Source organism: Vespa velutina, chromosome 12 (assembly GCF_912470025.1).
Source record: "Vespa velutina chromosome 12, iVesVel2.1, whole genome shotgun sequence".
NCBI lineage: Eukaryota > Metazoa > Arthropoda > Insecta > Hymenoptera > Vespidae > Vespa > Vespa velutina.
Genome location: NC_062199.1, coordinates 1,042,501 through 1,050,971, shown reverse-complemented (window position 1 = coordinate 1,050,971; position 8,471 = coordinate 1,042,501). Strand labels below are relative to the sequence as shown.

Below are 8,471 nucleotides of genomic sequence, written 5' to 3'. Positions count from 1 at the left end.
TGACGTTGGTACTAATGTGAATTGGTAAGTGTACAAATGTATTCTTTACCAATCACGTTGCCAGTCAAAATGATACGAGTTTTCAATTGTATTAGGGCTGTCGAGCGGATCCTGCCCTAAACCATGATTCATATTTTTGGAACTTATATTTCTTTTTTTCACCTGGTGTTTTTAGGTGTTTCGAAGAAACGCGACATCTAGCGGCGATGTTACTAAGTAAATCGCAACGCAACATTCTAAATTTGTTAATACCATCTGTCAGATAAATATCAAACTACGGATTAACTAGTCGACATTAACGTGTAATACATCTGTCAAATTGTTTTTTATAGAGCTACCTTTAAAGAATAGAGTGTTATACCGGCTATATACTATATAATTTTAATATAACAAATAGAGTAATGTTCGAGGAATATGTCGTACAATCCCGTTTAATAAAAATTAGGGATTGGATATGAAATGATTGATATATGCATGAAGTTTTGATTATGTGTATTGAGATCATTACAATCAAATTGTGAAAAGCAATCCACAGTGGATCTCACATTTAGACCATAAATGTTTTTGAATTATAATTTTCCATATTGTTTGTAATATTGGAGTTAATGTGTGGACAGATATAAATATTTTATTAATAACAGGTATAAAATGATTTTTATATGTATATATACATACACACACACACAGATATATATATATATATATAGTATGTGTATACACATATATATATATATATATATATATATATATAATACCATGAGGTATTTTTGTAACTTTCATAGATAAAGAACAATTTCGTTCTAATTATGTGGAATATCATGCAAATATTACTTATAGCTATTATCTCTTTGATAACAATAATTCGTATAAATAACATATTACCTCCTGGTAACATGAAGTAAATTTTATTGTATTTATGTGAATAGTGTCAATTGTGTTAAGTGAATAAAATGAACTTATCTAATGCTTATCTTTTCTTTTCTCAGAATAGAAAATGATTGAAACCTTTTTTTTTTAGAATGGCTGCATTAGTTCAGTACGTGGTTATAAGAGGAGATCTTTCTAAGACAATGGGATGGCCAATGGGTGCTATAGTAGCTCAAGCCTGTCACGCTTGCACAGCCGTCACTCATCTTTTTTACAATGATAGCAATACACAAGCTTACCTCGCAGATTTGGATTCAATGCATAAAGTTGTTCTTGAAGTAAGTATATATATATATATATATATATATATATATATATATATATATATCTTGAGATATCATGTTTATCTTGCTTGAAGCAAAACATAAATATATTATATTATTGTGCTTGTTTACTATAATCTGTACATATAAAATCATCAAAGAAATACAGTAACTTTTACAAAGTTTCTCTAACTGTTAGGCTTCTGACGAGGCCAGTTTACATACTTTGTGCTCCAAACTGAAGGAGGACGACATCCATCACAAGTTGTGGATAGAACAGCCCGAAAACATTCCAACTTGTCTGGTAACAAAACCTTATCCTAAGAATGAAGTGCAATCGTATTTTAAAAAGTACAAATTGCTTAAGCTTTGATAATGACAATCATTGTAACCATTAATAAATATTTAATCGGTACAAAACTAAGTTTATAATACACTGTCGTACACTTATAGCGAGAAATAACAAAAATTATACTCGAAGGAATGAAGAAAATCTTCATATCTTTATTGCGAGTACGATATCGTTAGGTTCTTCGCTTGCTCGTGCGAATAAGGGGAAGATCGAGACGTTGGAAGCGGACGGGTAAAATCGTAGTCCAATTCATCCGCCTATCTTCGTCCACAAGCTGTCCATCGAATACACGGAATTAACATTCGGACTACCACGCAACAACACGGTGAAATCTGTACCGATGTAGAAACGGCATAATATATCCGTGATATACACTTAAAATTTATTTTATAATTGCTAATATTGACAATGTGTACACATTACTCGTTCGATTTAAAAACTAGCGATATTTCTAGTCAACGAGAAAGCAGAGCCGCACGGGTCTTGACTCAAATACAATCGTATAAAAATCTGAATCTCTCGTAGCGAATTTGGAGGAATTTTTCGTAAAATCCGAAATTAATATTGCGGGTGATCGCTTATTGGGTTCGGTAATTATGTCACTTATGATACGCAGGACAAGTTTAATTCTGAACGTAATCGTTATTACGAGCAAAATTGACTTTGGAAGTACCGCGTAGCCGTAGATGAAGGTAAATAATATTCTAGACGTTCCTTCCTGGAGAATGCGGGGAACAAGGAAGTCTCGCATATCAATCGTACATACATACACACATACGCGCATACGCACACACACAGAAATTACACATAGGATAGCGAAGCCCTCGAAATACGACGATCGTAGCAAGAATAATTATCAATCCTGGCTATCTCTTTTTGTCCATCGAGAGAAAAAAAAAGAAGTGAGTCTCTTGCACTATGCGCCGCATCACCGTATTCGATCGATCAATACACTTCAGCAGGAGACAGAAGCTAACACCGGAATCACGATCGCTCTCTCAAAGTCATTCTTTGTCGTCGTAGGAGGAATCTGGATGTTGTTCTTTTAGACTCTAGAGAATTGCTCGATAATTTCGTGGACAGAAATTGAGAGAAAGAGAAAAAGAGAGAGAGAGAGAGAGAGAGGGAGAGGGGGAGAGAGAGAGAAGGAAAGAAAGAAGGGGGAGAGAAAGAGAAAGAAAAAGAAAGAAAGAGAAGAGAGAGAGAGAGAGAGAGAGAGAGAGAGAGAGAGAGAGATCGTACAACCATCTTCATCATCACCATGGATCCTAATTGTAGCAGTAAACTAATTATTTATGTACACGCACTGCGGACGCTAGACACTGTAAGTACACTTATTTACAACACTCCTCTGTGGCAAGATGATTTAGTTTGGCGTATATATCGCTAAACCGATCGCATCGAATTCGGAATACGGTGAATCGTTGGTGAGTCGTGTACGTTAGCGACGCGGATACAGGAAGGTCCTTGATGAAAATGCGCTACTTTCAGTAAACCATCTGTGTCACTGCCCTTCTTCCTCCTCCTCTTCCTCCTCCGCCAGCCATTCGCGCAGAATATTACTTCTTGGCTGAAAGCAAGCAAGACCATTCAAATTATATTTCACCATGCAATCGATCATCCTTCATCTCGCATGATTTATGAAGCAAGCCTCGATCAGGACGTTGCGATATTTCCTTTTTAAATCCTGTACTTCAGGTTGATAAATACAGGATTTACTTGGGCAAATAATGAAAGATAAACAACGATAAGATAGCCCATTTTTCACGAAGAACAATCCAGCGACAGCCATTAAAATCAAGCTGATAGGAGATAGGTTAATGTGCAGGTTCGATTACTTAACGGTCAAAGAATCATCTAACTTTTGGAGGGTCCAACAGGATCTTTATTTTCTCGTCATTCGATTGTAGAAGCTTTGAGCCACGTTGAATACATTTAGCATCAGCAAAAACATCGCTAGTGAACTTAATCTCATGCAGGAGGGTAAAAATTTGCTTTTGTGTTCGGAAATCACACGGGATTTGGAGGGCTGGACGAATAGGTAAAATACTCGCGCAAGAGGCAAGGGGGGGGGAGAGATAGAGAGAGGGGGTGGGGGGGGGGGGGGGATTGAACGCTAAAGCCATAACGCATTTCATCGAACCCAACGACGGGATTTCTGGCTTCGGGCTACACTCATGCAAACGACGTTAGTCTTTACTACGGGATTTGCAATTACCAGGACCACGTTAGTTTGGGAGAGCAGGGTGAGTCGTGTGATGAGGGTGTTGGTGATGGTGGTGGTTGTAGTGGTGAGTAGGGCAGCGCACAATGAGCATTATGGCTCCGCTAAGTTCCCGTTGTGATCTGGATACTCCTCGTACTCCTCTTCCGGCTCGTAATCCGTTTCTGCGGGTTCTGGTCCTTCGATCACTGGCGTCGACGTACTCGTCGTGTCCTGTCGACCACACACACACACACACACGAGAATCCCAGCGTGCGTCAATACTTTTCTTTCTTTCAAAATACTATCCCAACTTTTCCCCAATATCGTGTGTTTCGATCATGATCATAGAAACGCAAGGCATTTACCTTCGCGATAAATACGATGGAATCTCAGAGAAATTTTCACGTCTTTCCGACTCATTGTACGCATATAAAATTATCTAATCGAATATCAAATACGGTATACCCGTCGAAATTTCATCGTCTCATCAGTCTCATCGGATAATATCGACGGTAACCCTCTTAAAATCTATATATTTTAATGGACAATAGAGATTCCATCGTACGAACGTTCGAACGAAGGAGAACGGTTTTAAAATATTTCAGTATAAGAGAGATAGATCTTTCCTCGAGTTTAACGTGGTCAGGTAAACTACTCAAACGTACCTGAGGTGGTCTCCAGCCGCAACCTGGTAATGGAAGGCCATCAGGACCGAGGGGACAGGGCGCGTCTAGTCCAGGTACACCCTGATCGCCTTTGTTACCCTTGTCTCCTTTTCTTCCTCTCTTACCAGGTGGTCCCTGCGCGAAGATACAAATCGCGTCACCCTTTTTCCAATTGTTGTTACATAACGACTAACGGCGTTTTGTTTCGCGACGTGCAAGAAGGCCAGGCATGAGAAAAACTTTCTATGTATGCATTATAATACTGAGTATCTTGTGCACAATACGCCGAAGAGTACGAAGGGCGAACGAAGAAGGTCTGCCTCGAATTTATTAGATTCGACGTTGAACTGAATCAACGAATTAATTTTCTTCTCGCGTACTCAGAGAGAATGCATTGACTTCTGTTCGATCACGTTCGGCCTTTGACATCTCTGTCGCCCGCGCTTCGCTCCTTGGATTAATCGACGTTGATCCTATCGATCATCGATCGACTTGCTAAGTTTTTATAATCGTTTTTGCGCAGAACGCTGGTGGCAGCATGTAAAGGATAAAGATTGGATTTATCTTTCTTAAGGATTTCTATATCCTCGAGTCTCCGTGCAAAACGTTTCTTTTTATTTTTTTATTTTTTCTATTTTTTCTACTTTTATTTACTCTTTTTTCAATCGCAAATATATCAAAGGGATTTCTACTAAATTAAAATATCCTGTAATAATCTTTAAACAAGGATCGACAATAGTAATGGGGAATAAATTAAGTTGAATTAAAGGCGGATTTTACGTTTTGCACCGATCGTGTTCATATTACATTGCTTAGTCCAAATTATTAATGACATGTATCAATGACGATTTTTTTCTTTTTTCAATTCCTCTTTCGACGAATGTTCGAGCTCACCTATTCGTAATTTCACACGTGAATATCTACATGGACTTACCATGTAGCGCGTCGAATTTGAGCGCCGGCTATTTAGAAAAAATAGTAATCGAACTAACAATAAGTCGATACTCACACAATCGCCTTTAGCACCTTTCTCACCCTTCGGTCCCTGAAAGTGGTATGTTAAGAAGATTAAGTAAACAGATTAACGTTCGTTATGCTCTAATCTACGTTCGCGAGTTGTTAGTTCGTTTTTAGGGCCAAAAGTTCCACGTTGGAGTTTACATCCTCTTGAGTACTTTAAGCACGGAAAACTAGCGAAACGATTCTCCCACCGTTCTCTCCCCCTTTCTATGTATTATTTCCCGTCTCCTTAATCGAAACGATAATACGTGTCGCGATCGATCCGAAGACGGCGAAAGAACGAGATAGAATGTTGAAAAGAAAACGTGGATTTCTGTAATCTCTCCTCGTCGTATTTTGTGCAGTGCAAAATTATATAAAACGATACTCGAGACAGTCGATCCGGGGTGGGTGGTTAGAGGGGGTAGAGGAGATGGATCATGTTAGGGAAGTATCCTCGTTACCCCGGCCTAGACTGTATCGTGATTACATCGAAGGACGAGCTATAAGGGTGATAATTGAGAGTCACTATACCTCCGTTCCTGGAATCCCATCGGTACCCTGGGGAAAAATAAATCGTCTCGTTAGCTTCACCTTCCACGTGCTTCCTTCATAATTTTGATAGCCGACACCGGATGGTTAGAATATGGAAATTCGCTAACGAGAGCGAAGCCTCTCTCTCTCGAACTTTTTACCATGGATTAAAGTTTCCGATCCGGTTTCCTTTTTATTTTATCTTATTTCATTTTAATTCCTTTTTTGATTTTTTCTCTTTTTCTTTTTTTTTTCCTCTTTAAATCGCGAAACGCTAATCGTGCGTTAACTGGCACCCTTTCGATCGAATCGATAAAAATATTACTTACGGGCAATCCTGGATCTCCCCTTTCACCCTTCGTTCCAGGCTCCCCTTGTGCTCCCTGCAATTACGAAGAAATCTGACAAACCACCGCGATCCGATATCTCGCGATTACTTTCTCCCCCGTGTTTCCTTTAGTTCTCGTGTAATTCGTTTTAATAAATATGCGAAAGCGAACAAAGGTGACGAACAAAAAACGATAATGACATTTGCTGTTGGTGTTTTTTTCTTTTCTTTTCTTTTCTTTTTTTTTTTTTTTTTTTTTTTTTTTTTTTTTTTTTTTTCTTTCGACTTTTACGAGGAATTTACGATTAGCCCAATGGGGTTGCTCACCTTCATGCCGTCTAGTCCTGAGGGTCCCTGAAAGGTACAGAGAAAAGCTTGTCAGATTCGTCGCAGAAGTCTGACCGTTAATATCGAATACAATCTCGATGTCGATTCGACGACAACTTATAATACGAAAAGAAAGTTCTTTAAGACACGACTCCTTTTTGTAATCTGCCGAGCTAATTTCTATTAATTGTGAAGGACAAACGTACTTACAAATGTTCACTCGTATAGCTTGGCAGAGAACAACCTATGGAAATTGGAGGACGAAGAAGAAGGTAGAAACGGTGATTGAAAAAAAAAAAAAAAAAAAAAAAAAAAAAAAAAAAAGAAAATAACAAACCAAAAGATGCGAGATCGAGGAAAGACTCGCTCTGATTTTTACCTTTGCTCGCCGAATAAATTTTTAGCGGCACTACTTCTTTGCATATTCAGTAGTTAAGGTCAACCGATAGCGTAACGATCGAGTCTATTACGCTATCGTCGTGGTCGCAGCAAATTAACACGTGTTAATTTCTTTCTTACTTTTCTTATTTCTTTCTTTTTCAGTAAGACTTGATTAGAGAAAGATTGAACAGAGATGAGAGAGGGAGAGAGAAAGACAGAGATAGAGAATGAAATAGAGACGAGAAAGGTCGTGAATAAGAGAGAAAGAGAGAGAGAGAGAGAGAGAGAGAGAGAGAGAGAGAGTTATTATTCATCTTCGGATCTCAATCGGAGCAAAATGCAAAGCGATACTCATCTACGAAGGGGGAGAATGTCGAAGCGTTAATAACGAGGTGGGCACCGTGTAAAAGCAAAGGACACAGGCACATGCACATTCTGTTTATTAATCGGGACATTGTAAAACAAAACTTGTTAGACTTCAATTATTCACATACGCAAATTACGCCGTCACTTGTTTTTTTTTTTCCACCCTTTCTTTACGTTATTCTTTTTGTTTTCTTCGTATCTTTCTTTCCTTTCCTTTCTAACGCCGCCTTAACAATTAACACACACACGCAGATTCTATATTTACGCTCGCATATATGTATGTCGGACACACGCGAGTGTATATACACATACATATATATCAATATGTATTTATATATGTATATTCTTATTGTATTTACATTTACAGACATACACATACAAAAGAAAAATATATACACGTCTCTTACTGTGTGTATGTATGTATATGCATGCGTATACACGGCTTTTACGCTTTTACACGCATTACTATTTTACCACCAACGAGAAAATTTTTCAACCTTTTCTTCCTTTTTTCTTGTCGTTTTCCCCTTTTCTTTTTCTTTTCCTTCCTTCCTTCCTTCCTTCCTTCCTTCCTTCCTTTCGATATGCGCACGCCGCGCCGCTTCGTCTCGCTTAAAACTAAACGCTGCGACTTATGCTTGATCTTAGGCTACTCCACTAAAGAAAATTGAGAAAACGAAATGTACCGTTTGTCGCCGTTGAGAAAATACAACTGCTATCTCGGCACTTTCGTTTTCGTCTCTCCCTATTCTACACTGTACAATCCCGCCTAAACTTTTGTACTACTCGGAGGAAGTACTCAACAACGTTTTGTACGTCACGAATGACTAGGATCGCGTCATTTTTTATACGCGATCATGTTCGCTGCCTTATCTCCTTTCGTTCGATGCAAACGCATCATAAGTTTCACACGTCGATCGTTATACTTTTTAGGCCTTTTTTTTCTTCTCTTTTCTTTTTTTGTCTTTTTTTGTCTTTTTTTTGTCTTTTTTCTTTTTTTTCTTTTTTCTTCTTTTTTTTTTTTTTTTTTTTTTTTTTTTTTTTCCTTTTCCTTTTAGTAGCCTCGAACTTCGATCCGACGAAAGAGAAAAAGTTTGTTTGTTTTTCTTTTTTTCTCCTCCTG

The 8,471-nt window shown here is 38.2% G+C and overlaps 2 protein-coding genes across 22 annotated transcripts in view; one reads left to right on the top strand and one right to left on the bottom strand.

The window, feature by feature from the left end:
* Positions 1-250: 250 nt before the first annotated feature.
* LOC124953380 (putative peptidyl-tRNA hydrolase PTRHD1) lies at positions 251-1,610 on the top strand. Its single transcript, XM_047504675.1, has 3 exons — positions 251-641; positions 1,019-1,205; positions 1,390-1,610. The coding sequence occupies exons 2-3, from the start codon at positions 1,020-1,022 to the stop codon at positions 1,561-1,563; spliced, it is 360 nt and encodes a 119-aa protein (XP_047360631.1). The 5' UTR covers positions 251-641; position 1,019; the 3' UTR covers positions 1,564-1,610.
* Positions 1,265-8,471, bottom strand: part of LOC124953376 (collagen alpha chain CG42342-like) — a 90,109-nt gene continuing 82,902 nt past the window's right edge. For 14 of the 21 annotated variants that reach the window (XM_047504657.1, XM_047504649.1, XM_047504648.1 and 11 more), the window contains 7 exons: positions 6,602-6,628; positions 6,276-6,329; positions 5,947-5,973; positions 5,423-5,458; positions 4,414-4,548; positions 3,761-3,979; positions 1,265-3,112 (listed from right to left, as the gene is read on the bottom strand). In XM_047504657.1, the coding sequence (XP_047360613.1) occupies positions 3,860-3,979; positions 4,414-4,548; positions 5,423-5,458; positions 5,947-5,973; positions 6,276-6,329; positions 6,602-6,628 (399 nt within the window). In that variant the 3' untranslated portion in view covers positions 1,265-3,112; positions 3,761-3,859. The remainder of the gene's footprint in view (positions 3,113-3,760; positions 3,980-4,413; positions 4,549-5,422; positions 5,459-5,946; positions 5,974-6,275; positions 6,330-6,601; positions 6,629-8,471) is intronic. The other 7 variants (XM_047504663.1, XM_047504650.1, XM_047504664.1 and 4 more) reach the window with 4 other exon arrangements.

What these genes read in the sequence shown, in the direction of transcription:
- LOC124953380 (XM_047504675.1), top strand. Translation starts at nt 1,020, where the DNA reads ATGGCTGCATTAGTTCAGTACGTGGTTATAAGAGGAGATCTTTCTAAG. An exon ending in TGCATAAAGTTGTTCTTGAA is followed by an intron (nt 1,206 to 1,389) that starts GTAAGTATATAT and finishes TCTAACTGTTAG; the next exon opens with GCTTCTGACGAGGCCAGTTT.